At 40.6% G+C, this 27,637-nt stretch overlaps 1 protein-coding gene across 1 annotated transcript; it reads left to right on the top strand.

Moving 5' to 3' along the window:
- The first annotated feature begins 330 nt into the window (after window positions 1-330).
- Window positions 331-3,848, top strand: LOC111903651 (uncharacterized). Its single transcript, XM_023899403.1, has 3 exons — window positions 331-516; window positions 3,410-3,763; window positions 3,810-3,848. Exons 1-3 carry the CDS (start codon window positions 331-333, stop codon window positions 3,846-3,848), a joined length of 579 nt encoding a protein of 192 aa, XP_023755171.1.
- Window positions 3,849-27,637: the final 23,789 nt, after the last annotated feature.

Below are 27,637 nucleotides of genomic sequence, written 5' to 3'. Positions count from 1 at the left end.
GTAGCCGGGGAGCTTCCACCTCAATTGTCGTTTGCAGATCTTGATCAAATCCATCCGGAGGACGTTGAGGAAATGGACATCACATGGCAAATTGCCATGGCAGTGTTTAGGGCAAAACAGTTTGCCAAAAAGACAGGGAAGAATAATTGGGGAATGAGCGCTGATAAGAAGGTTGGATTCAACAAGGGAAAGCTTCGGTGCTTCAATTGCCACGAGCCAGGGCATTTTGGTCGTGATTGCCCACATCCCGATAGAAGAGTTAATAATGACAGAACGATGGTTGCAGTTGGGAACAGCCAAAGCAGTGGTCAAGCAAACAATGAAAAGGCTATGGTTGCGCAATCTTTCGACTGGGATGATCAAATACAAGCTCTCAACTTATCTGGACCAGAAAACGCACATCTGGCACAGGTAAGGGATGATGTTCCAGTAGGGATTGTAGCAGCTGAAGACAGTGTGATAGAGCTACAGTTTGCATTGATGGTATCCTCCTCTCATGAACCTAATTTGTCCAAGGTAAGTATCCCATCATGCTCTCAGTCTTGTATCGATTATGTAAAAAATTTACATGACAAAATTGAGACATTAGGCAATGAAGTAGAAAATCTTAGGATTCTTCGTGAACTTAATGAAAAATTAATAAGAGACGTAGAAGACCTTAGATATGAAGGGTACCAACTTCGAAAAAGGACAAAAACCACTCAAAGCTCAATTGGAATCGAAAATTAAGGACTTTAGGAGACTCCAGGAAGACTCCAGTAACAAATGTGAAAACTATGATTATGTAGTCAAACAAAATGCTGAGCTAGTGGCTGAAGTTGAATCTTTGAAAGGAAAGTTTGAAACCGCCAAACTTGATGTTAGAAAATATGATTTCTCAAGTGAGGTGGTTGCAAATATGATAGACCAAAGCATGCAGTTTAAAAGGAATCAATCAAAAGGTATAGGGTACAATCATGTACCCCGTCGTTTCAATCATTCATATGTGTCCAAGCCTTTGTCCAAAGAAGAGATTGCCAATGAATCATTTATGGTTTATGGCAAGCCCTCCAGTTTTATTTTGGGAGGATTTATTAATGTTGAAAGTACTAACATTTCTACTTCTCCTACAGATCAATCCTTGAATCAGTCAAAGCACGAAGTTGAAGGATGTGTTTCTGATAATAAAACTGAGTCCAAACCTAAAGTTTTCATTTTAAATAAAGACAATTCTTTTTCAAATGTTTTAAGTGAGAATAGTTCTTGTGGTGTTTTTGATTCTTCTGATACTATTTTTGTTTCTCATGATACCGTGGTTGTTACTTCTGATACTATTTTAAATGGTTGTCAAATGTCTGATACAGTTTTGAACAATTTGGTTGACAATTTGAATGTTTGTGATAAAGATGTTGAAACAGCACTAGTCTCACAGCCCTCCCCATCTAACGCACCCTCACTTGCCTCACAACCTAATAATGTTGCTTGTTCTTATGAGAGAAGCAAGGGTGTTGGTAGGGAAAACAAATCTGATCAATGCAGTACAAGTTCTAAAAATAACAAGCAGATTTGTTTCAATTGTGGCACTAGTGGTCATATTGCTAGAAATTGTCTAAATCGTATGTTTGTGAGTTATAGTCTTCCAAGAGGGGAGAACGAGTTCAGAGGAAGGTCTTTAAATAGAAACTCCTCTAGAAGTCGTTCTCAAAATGATGATTGGGCAGATGAACGGAATAGAAAACGGGCTGTTTTTCAAAGACATAAAAAGGTTTTTAATCACCCTGTCCCAGGCAGTCTGCCGAAAACGAGCAAAGCCAAGCCAAGGTCAAGCTCGTCATGAAGCAGCACTGGGTCTTCAACCAACTCTGGTAGAAGTCACACATATTTTGAGCAGATTGTCAAACACTCAATGACTAAATCAACTAGGACACTTAGAAAACCGAATTATAAATGGTTGCCCAAACCTGCTCCCAATACATCATTTATGTCCTCAGAAAATTTTAAATGTGATAAATCTGAAAAGGCATCGGGATCACCCAGGAAGATCATGACCTGGGTGCCCAAATCTAATTAAACCCGCACATTTTGCAGGGACAGTTGTGGGAAATGTCGTCAGACCCTGGTTCGTCGACAACGGTTGTTCCCGGCATATGATGGGACATATCGCCCAACTGCACAACATTCAATCGTTCAATGGGGGATATGTCTAAGTTTCGAAAATGTGAATTTTGCTCCCGAGTTGAAACATAGTCTGTTAAGCGTTTCTCAGATCTGTGACAAGGGCTATTCTACGCATTTCACTGACAAGGAATGCATGATTCTAAAGCCAAGCTTTGTCATCCCAGAAGAATGGATTCTCATAAAATCAAAAAGGGTTGGGAACGCCTATATCATTGACATGAATAGCAATCTTCCAGAACAAGTTACATGTCTTTTCTCCAAGATCTCCGAGCAAACTGCCATGCTGTGGCACCGAAGATTAGGTCATGCTAACGCCAAGAACCTAAATCGTCTTGCGAAGAATGAGATGGTCCTTGGGCTGCCCGTAAAGGATTTCATTACGTTCGAGAAATGTGTGTCGTGTGCTCAAAGAAAGCATCATAGAAAGCCGCACTTCCCAAAACAGGTCAATTCAATTAGCCAGGTTCTTCAATTACTTCATATGGATTTGTCTGGTCCAGTAAATGTTCTCAGCATAAACAAAAGCTCTTACTGTCTGGTTGTAATTGATGATTTCTCTCGATTTACGTGGGTCTTCTTTCTACCCAACAAAGTTGGAGTTTCTGAACTGGTTAAGAACTTCATAGTAGTAGTTGAGAACCAGACCAACAATCAGGTGAAGGCGCTTCGTACCGATAACAGGACAGAGTTTAAGAATTCTGTTCTCGATCATTTCTGCGCGGAAAAGGATATTATGCGTCAATTTAGTTCGGCTCATACACCTTAACAAAATGGTGTCGCTGAAAGACGGAACAGAATGCTAAAAGACACTGCAAGAACGATGTTGTGTGACTCAAAGCTGCCAGTTTTCTTCTGGGCCGAGGCAATAAACACTGCCTGTTATGTTCAGAATCGAGTACTTATCAACAATGCTCAGATGAAAACTCCTTATGAAATCTACTATGGACACAAGCCATCAGTTAGTCATTTCCGTGTATTTGGCTGTCCTTGCACCCTCCTTCACTTAGATGCCAACCCTAAGTTCAATGCCAAGGACGATGACTGTTATTTTGTAGGGTATGCTACTCGCACTTCCTATAGAGTCTACAATAAGAAAACCAAACAGATTGTTGAATCTTATGACGTGCGTTGGTTGGAAGAAAATGAGACAGATGCTAGAGTGGGTACGGATTGGTTGTTTGATTACACATCACTTTTCAAATCCTTAAACGTGTATTCAAGTGATATATCTAGAACTGATTCGCACTGGAAGAGTATCTCTGAAGATGAAGACGAAGAAGTTGTGTACAAGCCTGTATCTAAATCCTCTGCTTCATCGAAAGGGAAATCTAAAGCTTCACTTGAGGGAGAGTCCTCTGGCTCGCATAAGGGAGGATCTTCTGCTGCATCTGAGGGGGATCCTTCCACTGCATCTGAGGGGGAGCCTTCTGCTGCACCTGAGGGGGAGTCTTCTACAACATCTTCAGGAGAGTCCTCTGCTACTCCTCAAGGGGGGCCGTTCTTGGAACATGAGAGTCCTCAATCAGTCTATACTGATTCTTCTGATGCTGAAACGACACCTCACATATCTACAGAGAAAGAGTTCATTCCAAATGATGCTTCCGCTGTCTCTTCAACCATTATGGAATTACTCTTTCCTGATCTTATTGCAGATGAGTATATCGCAGAACCTTCTGGTGCTGCTCAACTAGGAAATGAAGGAGGTCTCAACATTCAAACTCTTCATGTTTCTCTCAATGACATCAGCCAAGAAATACCTTCTAGGGTTCAATGCGATCATCCGATCGAAAACTGTTGGAATATTGTCTAAGGCTGCAACTATATTAGGCAAGTATTTGACCCGGTTGTGCATGGTCCTTTTGGGTTGCCTTCACCATAGCAACTTGATAGGATGATTTATTAAGAGAGAGTAAATATTATTAATATATTATGAGAATAATATAAAGAATAATAATATTTTTATTTGATTAATATGAGTCATAGAATTAATTTGGTGACTTAAAGAGATTAATTAAATAAGAGGGTATAAACTGTCAATTGTTTGATAGTTAAACTTTAGACTGTAAATCCATATAGATATGGATTGGACGGATTCTAGGAGCTAAAGGATAGCTCAAATCGTCCAAGACTTATCTAAGGAATGGATTTGGATAGCCTTTAGAGAAGATTATCCAATTAGGGTTTAGGTTGTAACCCTTAAGGAGTCTACAAGTATAAATAGACCCTATGGCATAAGGAATTCGGGACTTCACCTAAAGTAGAGAAGCCCTGGCCGAATTCCTCCCCTCTCCTCTCTCCCAAATCATCCTCCTTGCTATTTGGTGTTTGTAAGCCATTAGAGGAGTGACAATTGTGACTCTAGAAGCTCCAAGACAACAAGATCAACAAGGAATTCAAAGGTATGATTCTAGATGTGTTTCAACATTATTTTTATTCCTAAATAGTCATTAGAAGTCTTGGATTCAAAGCATGTTTAATTAGAAAGCCTAGATCCAAGCATTAGGGTTTTGCATGCGCACATAGGAAAGTTCTTATGGCTAAAACCCATCAAAAACATCATTGGCCAGCTAGATGATGGAGTTAAAACTAGAAGTCAGAGTGGAGACGTGAATACATGTCTGTACTCTTGCTTTATTTCTCAAATTCAGCCCAAGAATGTAGAAATGGCTCTAATAGAACCTAGCTGGGTGGATGCAATGCATGAGGAATTGCACCAATTTGAAAAACTCTGTTGGGCTGAAAAGAGTTTTGATGTTGCGTCTTTTGGGCTCGCTAGATTAGCCTTTTATTCTCCCGTTTGGGCCTGTCCAACCGAGAGCCTTTTATGTATTGTATATAAGTTTAATGCTTGCATGCATATTAGGTTAAGATTCAAGATTCTAGAGATTATCGAAATAGCGATTGATCAAGAGTATAATATTTTTCTGTAATCGTTCTTGTAATCTTCTAATCCTTTACAATTGATGTTCTTAATCGAGCTCTTCTAAGGATTTTATTTAATCATTCGACACGTTTGATTCAAGCTGTTTGTTCTTATTATTGCGTTTTTTACTGTTTCGTATTTATTTACTTGTTCAAGATCTAATCGATCTTCTTAGATTAAAAGTTGTTTTAATCCCATCAATTGGTATCAGAGCAGGAGGCTGTGTAATCGATACACATCTTTTCTGTGAAAAAGATTTCCATTAGGGTTTTTTCCGCAATCATTGATATTTATTGAGCCGTCATCTTAATTGACGTATCTTAATATTTATTGTTTTGCCCTAATCTGCTTTATTACAAGTCTGATCTTTGAACAGGTTTTTACGATCATAATGGACGCGACGCAATCAAACCCCATTAATATTTCCAACAGCATCGGTTCGACGACAAAGATTCCAATCTTGTACACCCATGACTATGAAGTATGGGCACATCATTTTGAAGACTATGTGATTGGATCGGAAGACAATGGTTTTCTCATATGGGAAGCTATCATCAACGGACCGTTTTCTCATTCCACGACATCCAGAGTTATTAAGACGCAAAAAGAGTACAACAATCTGCTTAAGGACGTGACGAATATTGCACAAGATGAAAAAGACAAATTCCAGTGCAATATTAAGGCACTAAGGTTGATCAGATTCGCCCTTCAGTCCGACACGTTCAGACTGGTCAGCTCATGCACTACAGCGAAGGAAGTGTGGGATAGACTTCGCGAACTGTATTCCACAGACGAAGATCTTGAACATTCCATCCAAACCTTGCTTCTATCTGAATTTGGTGAATTCAGGCAAGGGGCCGAAGAAACTGTGACCCAGACGTTTGATCGCTTCAATCATCTTCTCAGCAAGATGATCAAACACGACATTGAAAGGAAGCTCATCGAACAAAAGGTTACTTTCTTGAACGGACTGCGATCTGAATGGAGAGCAGTTGTTTCCACAGTCAAAGCCCATGAACAGTTTAAATCATATTCTTTGGCGAAACTGGTGGGTATTCTAAAGTCCCAAGAGAAGATTGTGGTTCAAGAGAAGAATGTTGTCTCCAGTCTTGGTTCGTTGGCCCTCCTATCTAAAAGTAAAGCTGTGGTGGAGGATGAAGAGCTCAACTTGGAAGAATATGACCTCACAACTGAGGATTATGCCATGATGGTATCCAATCCTAAGAGGTTCATAAAGAAGAGATTCCCCAGCAACAAAAACAGAAATTGGCAGGGGAGTTACAGCTCAGAAAAAGCAAACAATGAACCGAAAGCTGAGGAGCCCAAAAAGGAACCGAAAGCAGATGGCGATTCCGGAGTAAGCTGTTTCTATTGTGGTGGCAAGAACCACTACGCTAAGGACTGTGTTCTTAAGAAGATGGCTGAAAAGGACAATGGAAATGATGAGGAAGCTGTGCTGCAGAGGAGATTGGATGAGTTGAAAAAGAAGAAGTCTACCGCTAACCCTTCTATTAATGCTCTTATTGTGCAGGGTTCGGTCAATGACGATGAGTTCGGTAGCACTGAAGTTTGGTCTACTGACTCAGAAGACGAAGAAGTGAGGAAGCCTACTCATGGAAAGGCATATGTGGCTAAGGAGGAAAGCAGTGGTGGAAAATGCTTCATGGTGACTGAAGTGTCTCAAATGAGGGGATACAACACCGATGGAGGAAGCAATGGACCGAAGGTGCAGGAAGATATGTGCTTTACGGCCAAACCACTCAGCCAACAGTTCAATGAGCTCGATGAACTGATAAAGAAGGTACAATCTGTTTTTATTTCATCTAAAGTACCATCATCCTCTTATGAGAAAGAACTAAAAATTGTTAATACAAGAATTTCTCATTTAGATAGTAGCTTAACTCAAACTCGAGTCACCAATTCTAACCTGACTGATCAATTAAGCAGGGCGGCGTCGAAGAGTGAGGAGCGGCGAATGTGGATTGAGTTAAAAGAGTCGGAATTAGTTAAAGTTAAAGACGAAAACATTTATTTGCAGAGAGACAATTTGAAATTGTTAAAACAACGAAATGTTTTTTGTTTAATAGCTAAACGTTTATATTCTAATATTACTCAACTTCACTTGGATTGTGAGATAGGCCAAAAGATCCATCGCATGATTTTGCCCTTCCTAGAATTTAAGGAGGATGAAATCGATGCTGAAGCCTACAATTGTGAGAGTGTGATATCGTCTGATGATGTCAATCCGACCTATATGTATGGACTGGACAAAATTGAGTCCTTCATTAAGTCCAAAGACCACAAGGACATGCTCAAAAACCTTTTGGACGAAAATGACAGACTTAAACTGAGAACCGAAACCATGCAAAAATTTGACTCTCTAAACGCCAACGTAAGCTCAGAAAACAAAATCGATGTTGAAAATGCATCTGAGCTTAACGAGGACGAAAACATGAGTGAAATTTCTGTGGAGGATACGGTTGACTGCTCAGAATTTGTTAAAAGCGAAACTGAAAACCACAAAAATCTTATTTCTGAAAACTCTGTGGAATTCGCTAGATTGTCCCAACAAAAGTCCCCGAAAGTAGTAGAAAAGGCTGTTGTGTATCAAAAGGTCAGGACCACTCCAAATCAAGTATACAAGGTGACTGGAGTAACCGAACATCAAACAGCTGAACTCACAGCTATTGTTAACGAAGACAATGCTGATGGTTGTGATGAGTATTTCTGGGAAGCTCCTATTGATAATGGAAACGAAACCGTAGGTCTTTCTGAAAGAACCTCCTGGATGAAGAAAGGGAGGTACATACCTGAACCCTTGAACAAGCCTGATAATTTCAGTGAACCAAGCACCAGTGGTACGAAAGAAATTCCTCAAGAGGATGATCGTTTAGCAAAAGAAGATATTCCTTCAACACCTACAGATTGTAGTGAAACTTCATCAGAAACTCCCTCCACTTCCTCAGGACAAACTGAATCTTCTTCAGATATTCCATCTACTCCCTTGGCTCAAAGAAAAACTCCTGAAGTTCAAAAGGAACCAGCCAAGGTGACAACAAAAACGAAAGCGAACGTTCATCATCAACCCAAGCAGATGATGGATAAGAAGATAGAGAGGAACCAAAGATATAGGAAAAACCTTTCTGAAAGGAAACAGTTCTGGCACTCCCAGAATGCATACTATTCACACAAGGACAAGAATCTGAAGTATGAAAACAATCCTGTACGAAAGCCTGAAAGTTCCTCCAACCGAAAGCCAAGGTTCGGTTCGCAAGAAGATACCAACCGAAAGCCAAGGTTCGGTTCGCAAGAAGATACCAACCGAAAGCCAAGGTTCGGTTCGCAAGAAAATACCAACCGAAAGTCAAGGTTCGGTTCTGAAAAGGATTTCAATCGAAACCAAAGGTTCGGTTCCAAGATCAACTCAAACCGAACGCAGAGGTTCGGCCCAGAAGTCAAAAGAGAACAAGACTCAAAGGTTAACCCCACCAACGATCAAAAGCAAAAGGGTCACCTAGAGTCATCAGCAAGGAAGACATCTCCATCCAAATCCAAATCCTCTCTTCCTAATTCTTCTCGTTCTTCTACTTCCAACCATTCATCTCCATCTTGCTCTAACGCTAATTCCGTTGGTTCTCAAAAACCTCATCCATCTGCTGAACAGAAGGGAAAGCAAAAGGTCGATGAATCCAAACCTGAGTCCAAAACGAACATCCCTAATGTCAATAAAATAAAAGTCTTTACCATTAAAAAGAAAGATGAAACAACTCTAATAAAACGAACATATCTAGTTGACATCTCTTTTACTATTCCTGTTCCCATGAAAACCTCACATGGACCCAAGAAACTTTGGGTTCCTAAATCTGCTTAATTTTTGCAGGTTATAAGTGACGAGCAGTTTGACGAAGAATGGTACATCGACAGTGGCTGCTCGCGTCACATGACAGGGAGGAAAGAGGAACTCAGGGAATACCGATCTCTTACAAATGGTGGAAACATTAAGTTTGGAAATAACTCTTTCGGCACCATAAAGGGATACAGTATGATAACAAATGGTGATTTTACCATAAGGAAGGTGGCCTATGTAGAAGGACTTCAACACAATCTCATCAGTGTATCTCAGCTTGTTGGAGGTACAGGTCTCAAAGTTTCATTCGATGATGAAGGTTCTGAAATCATAGAGAAAAAGACAAAGAAAGTGATTCTGAAGTCAGAGCGAAAGGGTGAAATGTTTCCTCTGAACATGAAACCCATCAAAGGAAACCTAGCCATATGTCTGCTATCAAAAGCTCAATCCGACGAAAGCTGGTTGTGGCACCGAAGACTCTCTCATCTCAATTTCAAAGATATCAACCGACTTGTCACTGGAGGTCATGTTAGGGGCCTTCCACTGCTAAAGTTTGACAGAGAGCATTTGTGTGCTGCATGCGAAATGGGAAAGCAGAGTCGTCAAAGTCATCCATCCATAATTAACACAAAAGTTGTTGAACCACTTGAATTGCTTCATATCGATTTGTGTGGTCCTTCATCTATCGAAAGCATCGGTGGTAGCAAGTATATTCTTGTTATCGTTGATGACTTCTCACGATTTACATGGGTGTTCTTTCTAAAGCTCAAATCTGAAGCGACTCAAAAGTTGAAGGTGTTTATCAAGCAAATCGAAGTCCAGCTCAAAAAGGTCGTTCGAAACATCAGGAGCGACAATGGTCTCGAATTCAAGAACAAAGAGTTTGAAGAGTTTCTTGCAGAAAAGGGAATCAGTCATAATTTCTCAGCTCCCTACACACCACAACAGAACGGAATAGTCGAAAGACGAAACCGATCCTTGTGTGAAGCTGCCCGAACTATGTTAAGTTTCGCTTCCTTACCTCTTTATTTTTGGGCTGACGCTATTTCTGCTGCTTGTTATACACAGAACAGGTCCTATCTCAACAAGCGATTCACGCTCACACCATATGAGATAATAAATAACAGAAAACCCAACGTGAAATTTTTCCATGTGTTTGGCTCAAGGTGTTTCATCTTTAACTCTAAAGAACACCGCTACAAGTTTGATGTCAAAGCTGACGAGGGAATCTTTCTGGGTTACTCACTCACATCCAAGGCGTACAGGGTCCTAAACAAACGATCAAGAAGGATTGAAGAGACATACTATGTGACCTTCGACGATAGCTATGTCAAGAAGCTACAGGCCATAGATGACACTGCCAGGGAAATCTTTCCTCAATCTGGTCAAGTCACAGTCTCAATCGCCAATATGTACGAGAATTTTCTGGATCTCTTTGACGAACCGGAAAAAGCTTCTCTCTCAGAAGCAGGTGCAGCCGACAACAAAATAGATCATATGAAGAAGATGGTCGAAGATGCTGCAAGAAGAATGCATGAAGGAGAATCGCCCACTGATGAATCTCCAACCAACAATGCGTCAGTCGAGGGGGAGCCAAGTACTCAAGTCGAGGGGGAGCCAAGCTCACAAGTCCAGGGGGAGCCAAGCTCTACTACTTCAACCGAAGGTCCTTCAACAACCGAAGGTACCTCTCCAACCGAAGATCCCTCTCCAAGCGAAGATGCTTCAACGCCTGAAAATCCAGCACCCCAAGAAACCCATGAACCTCTTGTTTCTCAAGACTCATCAATTGAGGGGGAGCATGATGATATGACGCTAGATGACGATAGCCAATCTGAGCCCGAAGAGATGATCAACGCTGAACTAGATCGAACCTTCGATCCAAATTACCCTCCTCTTACCAAATGGACCAGAGATCATCCCATCTCTCAAGTAGTTAGTGATGTATCTGAAAAGGTTCTGACCCGATCTCAACTGAAGGCAAAACAGACATCCTTATTTTCAAAGGTTGAGTTTTGTATGTTTAACTCATTCGTATCAAAAGTTGAACCGAAGACAGTGAATACTGCCCTCGATCACTCTGATTGGGTTCAAGCAATGCAAGACGAACTGAACGAGTTTGAAAGGAACAAAGTCTGGCGCCTCATTCCAACGCCTCCAGATGCTTCGGTTGTTGGTCTTAAATGGGTTTTTAGAAACAAAATGGACAAGGAAGGTAATGTCATAAGGAACAAGGCTCGTCTGGTAGTCAAGGGATACTGTCAGGAGGAAGGAATAGACTACGAAGAAACGTTCGCTCCAGTAGCTAGGCTAGAATCTGTTAGAATATTTATGGCCTATGCTGCTCACAAAAACTTTGAGGTTTTCCAAATGGACGTCAAGTGTGCATTTCTCAATGGAGAACTCGAAGAAACTGTGTATGTGGAGCAACCTCCGGGGTTCGTGAACGAAAAACATCCAAATCATTGCTATATTCTGGATAAAGCTGTGTACGGTCTCAAACAAGCTCCGAGAGCCTGGTATGAAACGCTCACTAAATTTTTAAAGATGTCTAAATTTAAACAAGGTTCGGTTGACCCAACCTTCTTTCGCAAAAAGGAAGGTAACCACCTTATGATAGTTCAAATCTATGTCGATGACATCATCTTTGGCTCCACGACTCCCAGCTTAACAGCTGAATTCAGAAAGTTGATGGAGACTAAGTTTGAAATGAGCTCAATGGGTCCTATTAAGTTTTTCCTTGGTTTAAACATTAGACAGGGACCCGAAGGCATCTTTATTAATCAGGAAGCTTACACAAAGACTCTCCTAGCGAAGTTTGGCATGATGGGAGACTCAAAAGTCAAAGTCCCAATGGCATTCGGCACCAAGCTTACCCCATCTCTTGACAAACCGTCTGTCGACATCACGCTCTATCGTCAAATGATAGGCTCATTGATGTATCTAACTGCTAGCAGGCCTGATATCATGTTTTCTGTGTGTTATTGTGCTCGATTTCAGGCTAACCCACGCGAACCTCACATGCTGGCAGTAAAGAACATCCTACGCTATCTCAAGCGAACCACCTCCTTAGGTCTGTGGTATCCATCCAATTCTGGCTTCTTCGTTCAAGCCTATTCTGATGCTGACCTTGGAGGATGTGGACTCAACCGCAAAAGCACAACTGGTGGCTGTCAATTTCTTGATGGGAAATTGGTCAGCTGGCAATCCAAGAAACAAACATGTGTGTCGCTGTCCACTGCTGAAGCGGAATATATTGCTGCTGCATCCTGCACATCACAAGTGATTTGGATCCAGAGTCAACTTCGAGACTATGGACTCAATATGAAGAAGATCCCACTATATTGTGACTCTGAAAGTGCAATTAGGATCTGTCATAACCCAGTGCAACACTCTAAAACCAAACACATAGCACTGAGGTATCACTTCATCAAAGATCATGTGGAAGATGGTAATGTCGAAGTTCACTTCGTAAGAACCACTGATCAACTGGCTGACGTCTTTACCAAAGCTCTTCCAGAAGCATCATTCAATAAAATATTGCAAGGGCTAGGAATGATGGAATCAGAGTCAGTTCCTCACACTACCTATCAATCTCAACCGTAAGAAGCGAAACCAACCGAACGTTAGGGTTCGGTTCAATCATCTGACTCGCTCATCACCTCAAAGGTAGTCTTTCTTTGTTGTATATTTCTTGTATCATTTTGGTTTTCTCTATGTTAAAAGTATTTATTTCTTTTGTATCTAAATTTCTTAGCTTCTCAAAATTTTCCAAAACCGGAACCAACCGAAGGTTCGGGTTCGGTTTTTCAAAATTTTGTGGAACCGAAACCAACCGAAGGTTCGGGTTCGGTTTTTCAAAATTTTCCTGAACCGAAACCAACCGAACGCTCGGGTTCGGTTTTTCAATCTTTTTCCAAATTTTTTTTTAATTGTTATCTTTTACTCTTTTATAATTTTTTTTAAGTCTTATTTTTAATTTTTTTTTTATTATTTATTTTTATAAATTTCAAAAACTCCAAAAATATTTTCTTTAATTTTTCTTTTTGTGCTCGTTTGTTCATGAGGTTATATTTGATAAATTACTTAAGTGTCCCTAGAAGCATGCTGCTGTATGTGTCCCAAGCCTCATAAGATTTTGAATAATTGCCTTCATGACCTGGTATACACAAACCTTGTCTTCCCAATAAGGCTAACTCATTTATTCTAATCGTGAGCTACCTCACACTCTTCTCACATGAGTTAAGAGTCTCCTGCTTGGTCCTTTCTTTCGCAGCAGAGGTACTATGTTTTCTTTCACCATCCCCACTACACTTCTCCATTACATTTGTTTCCTCACTGTAACCCTTGAGACTCTCAGAAACTACCACTGAGGTTTATGGTTACACAACATCTGCGTTTATGATCTTAGTTTCGTGCCACTTCGAGCTAAGTGAAACCCAAAATTCAACACCAAAGAATTGACGGTGACAAATTAATTTGATCAAGTTTTCACCAATGAATTGACGAATGTACCTTCATGAAATCTCCAATTTTTTTTCCGTGATTCCAATGAAATTGTTACACACCATAACATTTCTTCCCATGGGATCTTAATTTAAATTTTTATCTGAGATTTCATATTTATCCAAGCCACTACAAAATCAACTCCAACCTACTTGTTCAACAGACTACACCGGTCTCACAAGTACTTTGTTCACATTCGTTCTTATATCAAGAATTGAATTGTTGAATCAAAGCGAAACTACCCTTAATTAGCCATATTTAAAGAAGCCTTTCAACATTTCTTAATAAATGTTTGATCGTCATTCAACGGGATTCCACACTAACACTTTGAGGTCTCTCTTGATCTTGAAGGAAGAGATTCGTGCCTGGGATCATCAGTTTCGTGTCATAATTGACATCACAGATAATCCTAAAAAGAGTTGCTTTATTTCTTTATCTTTTACACTCTTTGCACGAAAATCCTAGATTTTCAAAAATTCTGTTACTAATTATCTTACAGGCTGGTTTATTACTGAGGGATTACAAATGAAGTTGTGGCCAAAAATTAGCCACGTGGGTCATTAATTGCAAACAGCTGATTAAAAAGGGGAAAAGACAAAAAGTTGCTGACGCGGCGGGAGTTCAAAGGATAGAAATTCAAACGACGGTAAAAAGGGAGGGCGCGTGAATTTGAAGCGGCCGCGCTTTTTCTGCCACTTTTGGACGCGTGTGCAGTATTGAAGCGTCATCAATCTGGCATTAATGGCGCGTGTGGAAATGGAAACGGTTCCTCTCACTGAACCGGCGCTTATTGGGCAACGTGATCCTAGGAATCTGACATTCTCTCTCCTACGTGATCATCGCACGTCCCAACTGTCACCAATCAGTCACTCCAAAAACCCGTTTCGTATTTCCATAAGAGATTTGAAACGATTTTTCTCTCTCCTATCACCTACTATAAAAACCCATCAACACCACCTTTTACCTCTTTACTGCCCCATAATTTCCAAAACACAAATACTTCCAAACTCTCTCCCGGTTATCTTCTTCTCCAAACCTGCAACAATGGCTGAATCCTCTTCCGTTCATGCTACTTCTCAGATTCTTCCAATCCGTCCTCAGCAATGCCTCGTGATTGATCTCAACCCACTGAAAATATGATTCTTATATGTCGCCGGTCATTGAATGTCTCAAATACTCCCAGCTTGCTCCTGCACTGTCACGGATTGAAACGGTGCCAATGGTGGCCTTATCTCAGGTCTACGCAACGGCTTACTACGACAAGGCCGTCGACAGGGTCTTTTTCGAAGTGGCGGAACACAAGACTTCAATTTCTTGCTCCCGTTTCTGCTCGCTGTTAGGGTTTGCAGCGGACTCCTCACGAGTTCACCCGGAGACGATTCCGGTAGGGATGTTCTACAGCATGTTTTACAACATGGGCTACACGGAAGTTCTTACCTCTGTCGCAAGGTTCAAGAAGTCATGCCTACCGCCCCAGTGGAATAGGTTATTTACAGTTCTCTTCAAGGGACTGTCAGAGAGGAGCTCAGGATCGGACGGGGCCAGTCGTCTTTTCCTGTCAATTATGTATGGGGTGTACAACGGAATAAATCTGGACTATGGGTTTGTCCTTTGGCAACAACTGATTCAGAGCCTCTCTTCTACTTCTCGACACTCCGAGGTGTCGCTGGCCCGGTTCTGGATCTTGATCACAAGATGGGCTATGGACCGGTTTGATGTCCCAACTGCTGATGGTGCATCGATGTCTTCTATTGGTACGTTCCATACCAAGAAGATCATCATCTCGGATGCATCAAAATTCTCCTTCATTGGCTCCATCCCGGAGACTATGTATGGAAGTGTGCCTTTAGACAGCAGTATGATCAAGGCGATCAAGGAGTTAGGGCCATCTGGTCCGAGGGAACTGACACCGGACATGCTGCGCTCGATTCATGATGCCGACAAACCGGTGGCCAGGGGTAAGAAGGCAGACAAGGGGAAGAAACCATCCAAAGCCCCAAAACCTTCTCCCAAGAAGCGCAAGCAACCGAAGGCTGCTTCATCCCCACAACCGAAAAAGAGGAAGACCCAACCAAAGCGAAAGCTCGTCATTCCCTCCTCCTCAAGTGAATCCGAAGGTGGGAGTTCGGACTCTGAGGGATCCCAAGGAGACGAATCTCCTCAGCGAGGTATCACACCCCCTCGCTCACCAACCCCGGAGATGGAACTTCATCAATCCCCAGTTCCTTCCCTTCCACCCACAATCCCTATTTCCATTCCCACCATAAACCCCACAATTCCACCAACCTCTATCCCTATCCCTCCACCCATATTCACCACATCAACCGAAACACCACCTGTAACCGAAACCCCTCCCGTAACCGAACCTCCACAAACCGAAACCCGTACATCACCACCACCCGAAACTAACCCCCCACCCACTCAACCTGAACCAACCAAACCCCTCACACCCCCAGCTTCACCACCACCCCAATATCCAGAAGACGCCTCCGATGGAGATGATCAATACCTTGGTGGTGATCACATGAACTTTGATTCGGTCTACTATAGTCCGTTTCAAGTTCAGAGTGATGAGGAGGATGATGCTCCAGTGACAAAGAAGCATCTCCGCGAGCTGAACGAGAAGGTTGATCAACTTCTCGCCTCCTCTTCCAACCAGCAGTCATCCTTATCTGAAGCTGCCCTTCAGAAGATAGTTGATGCCTTCTCCAGGGCTCAACATGACTCAGTGGTCTCAGCGACTGCTGCGATAGACGCCTCCACCAGAGCCTGTGAGGCTGCGACCGAAAAAGTCGATAAACTATTCAATGACGCTTCAATCCTGCTGCAGTCTATGCAGGAAAGCGCCGAAGCCACGAAAACAACTCTGGAACCAGTTGTTCATCAATTGGCCCAGTTTGTAAAGACGGAGTTATCCTCGTTCGCTAACCTCCGACAGAACCTTAGCGACGACAACTCGGCACTTCGTGCCTCCATCGATGCCCGCTTGGCAAAGCTACAAGAGGATCTTGCGGCTGAAAATTCCCTGATGGACGTCCTGGCGAGTAAGACTACCGCCCTTAAGGTCAAGAGCACCCAACTTTCCAACTCCCAGCAACAACTGGAAGCTCTTCGATCCGAGAGGGAGGTCATAAAGACGTGTGTTTCGGATGTCCACGCCGCTCTCTCAAACATCCTAGAAGCACACGACCCCATCATTAATCATTCGGTGAGGCGCACCCTCGCTGAAAAGCTCTCCCCGGCCATGGACCTCTTAAGCAAAATTGAAGGCCTGCTGAGTTTCGTGTCCATTCCGAAACAAGGGGGAGAAGAGAAGAAAGGATCGAAACCACCTCCGTCCTCCAAAGCTACTCACACAACCGAACCACCCCCAACTGGTCATGCCTCGGGTTCGGGTGTGAAGAACAAGAGTAAGCACATAGCAGAGGATGAAGATGAAGATGAAGATGAAGACAAGGAGACTATTGCGGACATGTTAAAGAGAAAGAACAGTCGCAATACTGATGACGATGTCAGTCGTATGGCACGTGAAGCTGAAGAAGCCGAACGTAAACAAAAAGAAGCCCACGATCTCCTTGAGAGCCGAAAGCTGCTCTTCCCTGCCTGGACCAGGGATCGTTTGATAAAGGAGGCCATAGAGACTCCAAGCATACTATGGCTCGAGCCGGTGATATCGTTCGACTGCAACAACACCATCGATTCGCAGTTCGATATGCCACTGACTCGAAAGGCGTTCATCTTCCACGCCTTCTCCAACATCTTTGAAGTCCCGCATCCGAACGATGAGCTTGACAGGGAGCTCATTGACTTCTACCTGGAGGCCGCTCGTCCTCAATACCTTACATGGAGCGCCCAGAAGATTGTCAATGTTCGGGTGATGAAGCCTTTTGCCGTGGGGAGATTCACTAACGTAAAGTTCAAGCTTATCCGTGGATCTGCAAGGACTGCTCACATGATCTCTCTGGCAGATCTGCCCAATCTGAACCCTCATGATTAGATAGTCTTGTACAATATCCTGCTGACAAACGAAGCTGAATATGGTCCCCTCTTAGACCATGTCAAAAGGATGCTGGCATGCTATATCATGGAGGTGGCCCTAATGGATCAGGAGGTTGCCACAGTTTTTAAGAAGAAACCGAAAGTCAAACCTGTGGGATCGGCCAGTGATCTGAATCAAATGCAAATGGGCAAGATAGATTCGAGGCGAAACTCTGTGATGTTCACTAGAGCCGAAGGACAGAAATGTCTCTTCGCTTTAGCTGACAAACATCTTTACACCACAACTTGCTTGGAGGACGTCCTATCAATCGTCAAGCGGTGTAAAGACAATTCGGCTGATGATATCAAGTACTTCGATGATATGATCAATTGGTACATCCGGTTTAGACAGACCATCCTTTCCATAACCAAGTGTCTGTTTAGTACCGTGAAGAAGAAGGTACCAGCTTCAGCCGCCAGCCCAAGTAGGAAGTGAAGGTCTCGCTCCAAATTGACGCAAAGGGGGAGATTGTTGGGCTGAAAAGAGTTTTGATGTTGCGTCTTTTGGGCTCGCTAGATTAGCCTTTTATTCTCCCGTTTGGGCCTGTCCAACCGAGAGCCTTTTATGTATTGTATATAAGTTTAATGCTTGCATGCATATTAGGTTAAGATTCAAGATTCTAGAGATTATCGAAATAGCGATTGATCAAGAGTATAATATTTTTCTGTAATCGTTCTAGTAATCTTCTAATCCTTTACAGTTGATGTTCTTAATCGAGCTCTTCTAAGGATTTTATTTAATCATTCGACACGTTTGATTCAAGCTGTTTGTTCTTATTATTGCGTTTTTTACTGTTTCGTATTTATTTACTTGTTCAAGATCTAATCGATCTTCTTAGATTAAAAGTTGTTTTAATCCCATCAAACTCAGTGTTTGGAAGTTGGTTGAGTTACCAAAGGGCAAGAAGTCTCTTGACACACAATGGGTCTATCGCAACAAGCAGGATGATTCAGGGGTTATTGTGTGAAACAGAGCTCGATTGGTTGTTCGTGGGTTTCGACAAGTCGAGGGTCTTGACTACACTGAAGTTTATGCTCTAGTAGCTCGCCTGGAGGCTATTCGTATATTCCTAGCGTATGCTTCTTATATGAACTTTACCGTCTTTCAAATGGATGTCAAGACTGCCTTCTTGTATGGCAAAGTGAAGGAAGAAATCTACATTGATCAACCCCCAGAGTTTGTTGACTCTAAGTATCCTAATCATGTCTACAAGCTGGAGAAGGCATTGTATGGGCTGATCAAGCTCCTAGAGCATGGTATGCGACCTTAACAAAGCATTTTCTCAAACATGGTTACTCTCACGACACTATCGATCAAACCTTATTCATAAAGCACGTCGACAAGGACCAGATCCTCGTACAGATATACGTTGACGACATCATCTTTGGATCAACCAGTCAACAACTTTGCAAGGAGTTCGAAGGTGTAATGAAGAAACGATTCGAAATGAGTTCCTTGGGAGAAATGACCATGTTTTTGGGGCTTCAGGTTAAACAAAATTCAACCGGAATCCTGCTACATCAAGCCAAGTATGTGGAGGATATTCTTGAGAAGTTCGCGTTTCATGATGCTAAACCTGCGTCAACACGGATGGCTGAACGACCTCTTCTGACTCCAGATCCTTAAGGCGAGTCCGTAGATCAAACTCTTTATCAATCTATGATCGGATCGCTGATGCAAGTCGACCTGACATTATGTTTGCAGTTTGTCAATGCGCACGCTATCAGGCTAATCCTAAACTCTCTCATCTTATTGCTGTCAAAAGAATTTTTCGGTATATCAAAGGAAGCCCTAAATTGGGTCTTTGGTATCCGAAGAAATCTGAATTTGATCTTTATGCTTTTACTGACAGTAATTATGGAGGTTGTGAGCTTGATAGGAAATCTACCTCAGGAGGATGTCAATACCTAGGTGACAGATTAGTTTCATGGCAATGCAAGAAGCAGCACACTGTATCGACTTCAATAGCAGAGGCAGAATATGTTGCTGCATCAGCTTGCTGCTCTCAAGTTATCTGGATCCAACATCAGCTGTTGGACTACGGTTTGAACTACTTTGAAACCCCTATCTATTGTGATAATGAAGCGGCAATTCAAATTGCTAAAAACCCAGTCCAACACTCTAAAACCAAGCACATCGACATTAAAATTCACTTTATCAGAGACTGTTATGAACAATCTTTAATCCGGCTAGAATAGGTCCACACTGATAATAACGTGGCAGATCAGTTCACAAAGCCTTTTAACAAAGCTCGCTTCGATGTGCTTGTGGGATTTCTGAAAATGATATGTTTTCAGGATTAAGTTTTTTTTTTATTTTTGGATTAAGTTTTTTATTTTTTAATTTATTTTCCTTTATTTTTACTTTTTATTTATTTTCATTTTCATTTCTTGTTTTAGGATAGTTTAAATTTGCACATTTTTAATTTTCTTTAATTTTTATTTCGTATTCTCACCCATGCACAAATTTAGGGGGAGAAATATAATAATCCAAAAACAACAAAAAAATCAGAAAATAAAAATCCAAAAATGGTGTCATTTCTATTCAGAAAATTAAAAAAAAAAATTATTGTTGACAGCTTCGGTTGTAGGTATTGTGAAGGGAAATGAAATTAACAAGTGATAAAAGGGCAACCTGAATCGACGTAACGTACCTAAGTTGAATCGTCTACGCTCTGTACTCGATGTGCTTGTAGGCACGACAGATGACTAGGAAAGTTGAATCTAATGAATTTAAGGACTTGATAATCTTTGACCTAGTTAGTTCCGTTTAACTTGATGTCACGACGCTTGGATAGGTTGAGAAGGGAGATATACATGAGAATCTACCCGTCACATTAATTGAACCCGTACTTGGAAGCGTGGCTTAACTTTTCCTCGATGTGCAGATTCTGTCCTAAATTCCGGTTGGATGGGGCGACTGGTAAATTCCGATAAATTAGGTATGTAGAATATCATTTTCTTTCTTTCCGTCTGTTTGACATATGTTGTCTCCTTTGCGTGACTTCCAATCCGACCTGGTACACAACATATGCAACTCTATTTCTCTGCAAGTTATATCTGTGAAATACTTCTTATCTGTTAGCCATATGCTGTCTCCTCTGCGTGGCTTCTAATCCGACCTGGTACACAGCATATGCAACCTTCTTCTTTTCAACCCCTCTTAAGTAGTAAGTGATAGAATTCTGAATCTCTTCTCTCTCTGAATGGTTGTCTGCTCACCCGGTGTAAGGAGTACTCTAGAAGTTCTTGATGGCTGGGGCATATCAGGAAGCGGGAAACACGTTCCAGTACACTTAAAGTTGAACTCATACAGATTGTCTGTAGATCTCGCTACTCGATTTAGGTGGACAACAATATCCCTGGTTGTAGTCAGTTAAATGGTCATAAGGTGAATTTGTTTAAGATTTAGGAGTTATCATAATTACAGAAATTTACAATTAGATATATGCCTGAATCATGTCATTGGTAAAATGTCCAAAACTGTCACAAATCTTTCGTGTTTAAGTGGACCACAATACTGACAATCGGTAAGACGAAGATGTGAAGATAAGGGTACCGACAAATGGAATAAGGTCGTCCAACAACTTTGATCCAAGCATTACAAAAGTTATAGTGGTTAAGTTTTGTTTTGTCAAATTATTTTTATTTGAATTTTATTTTTGCTTTTAAAATCTTAATTTTATTTTTTAATTTTTGATTTTTTTTATGTTTACTTTTATTTTTTATTTTTTTAATTTTATGTTTATTTTTATTATTTTTATTTTTTACTGTTTTAGTTTTATCTTTAATTTCGTTTTAATTTTCAGCAATTAAATATTGTTTTGTTAGTCCTTTTTATTTTCAAAATTATTTTAAAACTAATCCTCGAAGTTTTTTTTTTTATTTTTTTTTGTTGTGTTGGAAGTTGAAAATACTGGGTAGTTATCAGGTAAGAGGGTAAATGATGATAAAAAAATTAAAAAGTGTCTGCCGGAATCTCCTCATTCACGAGATTTCGGCCGCAAACACCATCTAAACCCTCTCCAAAGCTCAAAAAAATTTTCTTTGATTTTCGGAAAACCGCTCATACCACCACAAAGGTAATCACTTCTAGATCACGAATATGTGTTTTGTTTCGATTTTCACCGGGTCGTTTAATCGGAAATCGCAAAAATGTGTCCGACGGAGCTTACGGCCGTAAACTCCGATTTGACATTGTTTCGAATTTAATTTGTTGCGATTAATCCCTACATTTGCATATATAAGTGTTATACATTAATTTGTCGTGTAAGAGTGTTTTCTGTGGTTTTTTCGATTGAATGTTCATTGGCCGTAAACTTCAAGTTTACGGCCTAAGAACAATTTTGTTTACTGCCCTGAACGTAGTTTAAATAAATAAGGAATTTAAATGTGAGAAGTTTGCAAAAGTTCCTTAGGCCGTAAACTTCTAGTTTACGGCCCGAGAACTAAGTTTACTGCCGGATTTTTTTAATTTAAAAAATTCGAGATTTATTGTTTATTTCGGCCGTAAACTCATTTTTCAACTAGATTTTTTTTTAATAAAAATTTTGTTTTGATCATATTTTTAATTAAAATAATTTTTGGGTCAAAATAAAATTTTATTTTAAAGTTTTCTTACAGTTCGTGTTTGAGTGCAAAAAATGGCGAATTTGAAATTTGCAAACATGTACAACCTTGCAATCATGCTTGTAGACCCTCCATCAATTCACTCTGATATGCGCTTGATGATTCATCGGTTGCGGGAATGTTGTTTAGCATCCGCGATCACGATCAATCCGGTGGTGTATCAACATTTGATTTGCGAGTTTTGGGCGACCGCTCAATCGAACATGGACGATGATGGCAATTTTACTGTGAAAGCCAAAGTTCAGGGACAGGAGATTGTGATTGATGAAGGTTTCATTCGCGAGGCACTGCTTATTGACGATCAACCCAATTTCCCAACTGAAATCGGAATTGAAGACGCTCAACGGATTCTACGCAGAATGAGCTACGAGGGAACTTTTCCGCCGACACTGAAGAAGTTGTTGCATCCATACTGGAGGTTCTTAGCGCATGTTTTTGTTAGCTGCATTTCAGGCAGAAGGTCCGGAGCCGATGAGATTTCACAGCGCACAATAGGTGCACTGGTATCCCTTGCTGCTGGCATAAGATTCAACTTCTCGAAGTTCATCTTGGATGAATTTTTCATTAACATCAGAGCCTCTACCCGAGATACTTTTCTGCTGTATCCTCTCTTTACCCAAGCGTTCATCAACATTCAGTTTCCTAATGTAAAGAAAGAGGGCGAGACTCTTGATATGATGTCCTTGGGTCCCCACACGGTGGGACTCATCAAACAAAATCGTAAAGGCAAGGTTATCTTTCAAGGACTGTATCCCCTAGAGAAGTTTGGAAAGTTTACAGAGTTGGATGAACCGATGGAGTCATACGATTCGTCTGAACAAACCTCATCAGAGCAGGCATTTGCAGAAAAATCGACTCCGAACAACATTGTTATTGATGTATCAGAGGATGAAGGAACTGAAAGGGATAACTCACCAACTCCTGACGCTCAATTCGCCGCTAAACTTGAAAAGGAGTTGAGCCAAGATCAAGAAGATGCGGAAATGCATGTCGGTGAAGAAAGAAACGATTCATTCAGTGATCTTGATTTAACAGGTTTTGATCGTGATGACATTGCGGCTTCCTTAGCTAGCAGTGCAAATGTTGTGTCGCATGAAAACCTTGACACAATTTTCAACAATGTCGATGACGTTGTTCTGCCAACAACCAAGACTAGGAAGTCAAGTGAAGCGTTAGAAAATCAAACTCCAACATCAAAACAGATGGTGTCTGCTTCAATTCCCATGAAGATGGTTATAGGATGCTCCCCTCCGATATCTACTTCTCCTGCATCTGAACCATTTATGTAGGGTTTCAAAGCACTCCATGGATGATGGCAATGGGCCCCTTTGATGAATTCTAGGTTAAAAGCCCAAGACTTGTCTTTTCCCTATAAATAGTCATGTATTATTCATAATTAGGGTTAAGAGTGTGAGGCAAAATGTAGCCGTCACGTGAGGTTTCTTATGTAGTGTTAGATTCTTTAGTCTATGCTTTAAGTGTAATTTATTCCTCATATTTCAATAAATCGAGTGATCATTCGACATAATCTTCATTATTTGTGTTTGTTCTTATTTTCCGCATCTTGTTCATCAAATCACAATTAGGGTTTTAATCCTAACAAGTGGTATCAGAGCGGGTCTTTGAAGATCTGTTGATTTTTGAAGTATCGGTTCTTGATTTGATGATTTTCTGCACAAGTTATTGAAGATTTTGGTGTTTTGGCGGTATGGAATCAAGATGTTTGTTCAGGTTAGTGTTCATCTACTGTTCATCTGGGTATTATTTCAATCCAAATCGTATTTTGTTCGAATTCTCTATTGGATTTGATTTTTTTTGAATCAGTCAACTGCCTCGTGAATCAATTTGTTTTCATATGGGCCATAGTTTTCGCTTACTGTTCATGGTATTATTAAAGCCCTTCTGATTTGTTTCAATTTCTAAACCAAAATTTCGAGACTGACATATCCTTGTGTCCGTTGTTTACTCTATCGTCGATATCAATTCCCATCGAAATCTCGTTTGTAATCACAAATTGATATAATTTGATTTTCCCGGAATTGAGTGAATGTTGTATCGATGTTGATTATCAATTTCTTTCTATCTTTTTCATTGATTGTATTTTCAGAAAATCGATTTTTCTTGATTAATCATATATGTGAATCGTGTTTCTCCTTCATGTTGTATTCTTGATTCACGATTATCCATTCGATTTCAAGATTTTGATTCTAGTTTTAATCTAAGAATGAGTTCATATTCTTCATCTTATCAAGTCAATTTTTCCCGTATCAAATTTTTTTAATTGACTTGAAATCAAGTTATCTTGGATTGAGGAGCTGAAAGAAGAAACAGAAGAACATTTGGTGGGTGTTTGTACTGATTTTAGATTGAATGTGATATTTCATCTGGGAATAGACCTGCTTGGTCTAGAAATCGTGTTGAGAAACTTGATTCTACTACTTGGCGTTAACTTTTGCCAGTGGTCAATGCAAGAAGTCGAGTTCGGCTAAATGGGTCTTGCAATTTTGTGCTTCACGTTTTTCAGGTTCACTGCGTTATGAGTCTTGGAATCGTGGCTTAAGTCAAAATCGGGTGTGAGATGCGAACTATGAAAATGGAAATTGGGGCTCAATCGGAATGATTCGGGGACTCAATTGGGATGAACGGCGGTCAAATCAAAAAGTCAAAATCGCTATGAAAGTCTAACCTGCGAACGTTCGCCTGTGATAGGATTCGTTGACATGGATTCTCTTTGGGGTATAATCGATGGACTTGGAACGAAAGAGGGGAGGAACGAAAGCGAACCTGTGATTCATTTTTGCTAAGGTTTCACTTTTATTCGCATCATGATGCTCGGACAAAACATGGTATTGGTTTTGTATCAATGAACTTGGATTCGATTGCTTGTGCTCAAGACAAACATGGAACAAACTTGGGTTCGTTTGTTGGCCAGGAACGAAGGGGTTGGTAATTTCAAAGATTTGGATTTCAATCGCGAGTTACTATCTGTTCCAGTCGCATTCATCGGCATCTAAATGGGAAAGAAGACTTAATGTTTCATTTTTGATCCCTTCAACTTCAAATATTTGACAATTCTGGTCCATGAATTTTTTGTGACTTGGCAATATTGGTCCATTTCTAGATTTTGTTACAAATAAAAGGGTATATTGATGCAGAATTTCCATTTCAGTCCCCTGACTTTCAGCAAATGACAGTTTCTGCCCTATATTCAGAAAAGTTTACAAATTTGAGGGCTGGTGAACAGTTTTGAATTCATTAACGCACATATTTTTTTGTGAACAGAAAATTATGGATTCCATCAAGTCTTGGCGGTTCGGAAAGTCGTTTTTCGTGATAACGTCAAATTTTCACGACTTTTTCAGATTTTATACTTCATTGTTAATATCATTTTGTCACGGGGAGCTTAGTAAATTTTTATCCATTCAAGATCATTCTCATGACCATTTGAAGGCTTTATAATCATGTTCTTGATTATAAATCGGGGGAGAATTTGGTATGGCCATTCGAAATTAGATTTGTGACTTTTCAAAGTTGAAGATTTTTGATAAAGCTTGTGGTAGAATTATGAAGGTGGCTTTTACAGCAGAAGTTATTCATCGAGCTCTGCTAAAGCTTTTACAGAGAAGTATCCTTTACAGTGGAAGTTTTTCATCGAGCTCTGCTAAGGACTTGTTACATCTCCGACTTCTTGTATTTTCTCGATCAAGTGGCGTTACGAATCTTAAATTTGGGTTGTTACATGATATTTTTTTGATGGCTTATATCATTAGGTTATTTGAAGATCGTTGTGACTTGGAGGGGGAGCTCTTCAAAGACAAGAAGTGATTCAGTTTCTTTGTTCTGAAATGGGTTTTTATGGCAGGTTTGGTTTTCATGAAGATCGTTGTGACTTGGAGGGGGAGCTCTTCAAAGACATTCGAAAATGAAGTTTAAAGACACTACTTCAATGCTTGATTTATATATCCTAGAGCCCGTGTTTGAAGACTATTGAAGAATCAAGATTCGTGGATTGCTTCATATATTCCTCGTTCCAGATCTTTTTATTTGCTAGATGCTTGTTTTGGAAGTTAAAGCATTGTCATCCATTCCATACTTTGAGGAGGAGATTGTAGGGTTTCAAAGCACTCCATGGATGATGGCAATGGGCCCCTTTGATGAATTCTAGGTTAAAAGTCCAAGACTTGTCTTTTCCCTATAAATAGTCATATATTATTCATAATTAGGGTTAAGAGTGTGAGGCAAAATGTAGCCGCCACGTGAGGTTTCTTATGTAGTGTTAGATTCTTTAGTCTATGCTTTAAGTGTAATTTATTCCTCATATTTCAATAAATCGAGTGATCATTCGACATAATCTTCATTATTTGTGTTTGTTCTTATTTTCCGCATCTTGTTCATCAAATCACAATTAGGGTTTTAATCCTAACAATTTATGAGTGTATTTACTCCGGATTCTGACCAACCTCAGTCTAAGAGACAAAGACTAGACGTGAGAGAATCTGAGATAATTGCAAACTTGATTAACAGTCTTCCTACCCCTCTTGTCACTACTGCTACCACTAAACCCACAACCACCAAGATGTTTTCAACAGGTCCGAGTTCAGCATTTAGTGTGGGTGGTCCTTCTGCGCCGCCTGGTTTCTCAGTTCCAAGGTATAATCAAGATGCTACTTCTGAAAGGTTGGCGTTGCACATGGCTGAAGAACAGCTTCTATCGCCAGATCCTCGAGGAAAAGGTGTTTCTATTGAAGAAGGTAGTGCTAGGGATGACAATCTCACTATTTCTAGTTTGCAAAAGGAGATTTCAGTTCTAAGCCAGAAGAATATTGAGTTAGATATTCAGGTAGCGGAACTTCGTGCTGAGAATGTCAATCTTAGTATTCAAGTTTCTATGTTGCAATCAGATAAATCTAATCTTGGAGTACAAGTGGCCGAGCTCAAGAAGAATAAAAAGCTGAAGTATAAGCAGATTTCCGACTTGCAAGATCATTTCAATCTGCTAACTTCAAGCTACTTTGAACTGAAGAAGAAACTTGAAGTAGACTTGGAGACAAATATCAAATGTCTGTTGAAGAACAAAGGATTAATCTTCACGTACAAGCTTTCCCGGTTGACCTACCAGTCGGCCAGTCTTCTGGTACTGCTGATTGTGGTGTTGATGAACCTCCTCTGGTTCCTCATATTACAGAAATCATTCGTCGTGGTCAAGAAGAAAAAGTGGAGAAAGGTTAGTTGTTGTTCAAGAGGAATACTAATCTGAATGCTTCTCGGGGCGAACCGTTAAACACAGTTACTGATCTTGAAGTAGTTCGGTTTCGAGATACGTTTGGAGACAGATCGGGAGTTGCTTCTTGGGGATTCCATGACCCCCTTAAGATGTGGATAGTCATTCGCAAGATCGGTAATTCTGAGTTGTACAAGAATAGCCATGATTTTAGCTCGTTCACAAGGATTGATTTGACAGAGCTGTCTCGAGCTCCTTTCATCAATTTATTGAATGATCCACAAGTTACTCAATTCAAGCACTTCTTTGATGATCA

Source organism: Lactuca sativa, chromosome 3, assembly GCF_002870075.4.
Source record: "Lactuca sativa cultivar Salinas chromosome 3, Lsat_Salinas_v11, whole genome shotgun sequence".
In the NCBI taxonomy this organism is placed as follows: Eukaryota; Viridiplantae; Streptophyta; class Magnoliopsida; order Asterales; family Asteraceae; genus Lactuca; species Lactuca sativa.
This window is presented reverse-complemented; position numbering and strand designations above follow the sequence as displayed.

Coding starts and splice junctions, on each gene's coding strand:
- LOC111903651 (XM_023899403.1), top strand. CDS start 331: ATGGTTGCGCAATCTTTCGACTGGGATGATCAAATACAAGCTCTCAAC. Junction 517..3,409: donor ATGAACCTAATTTGTCCAAG/GTAAGTATCCCA, acceptor TCGCACTGGAAG/AGTATCTCTGAAGATGAAGA. Junction 3,764..3,809: donor TTCCAAATGATGCTTCCGCT/GTCTCTTCAACC, acceptor ATCTTATTGCAG/ATGAGTATATCGCAGAACCT.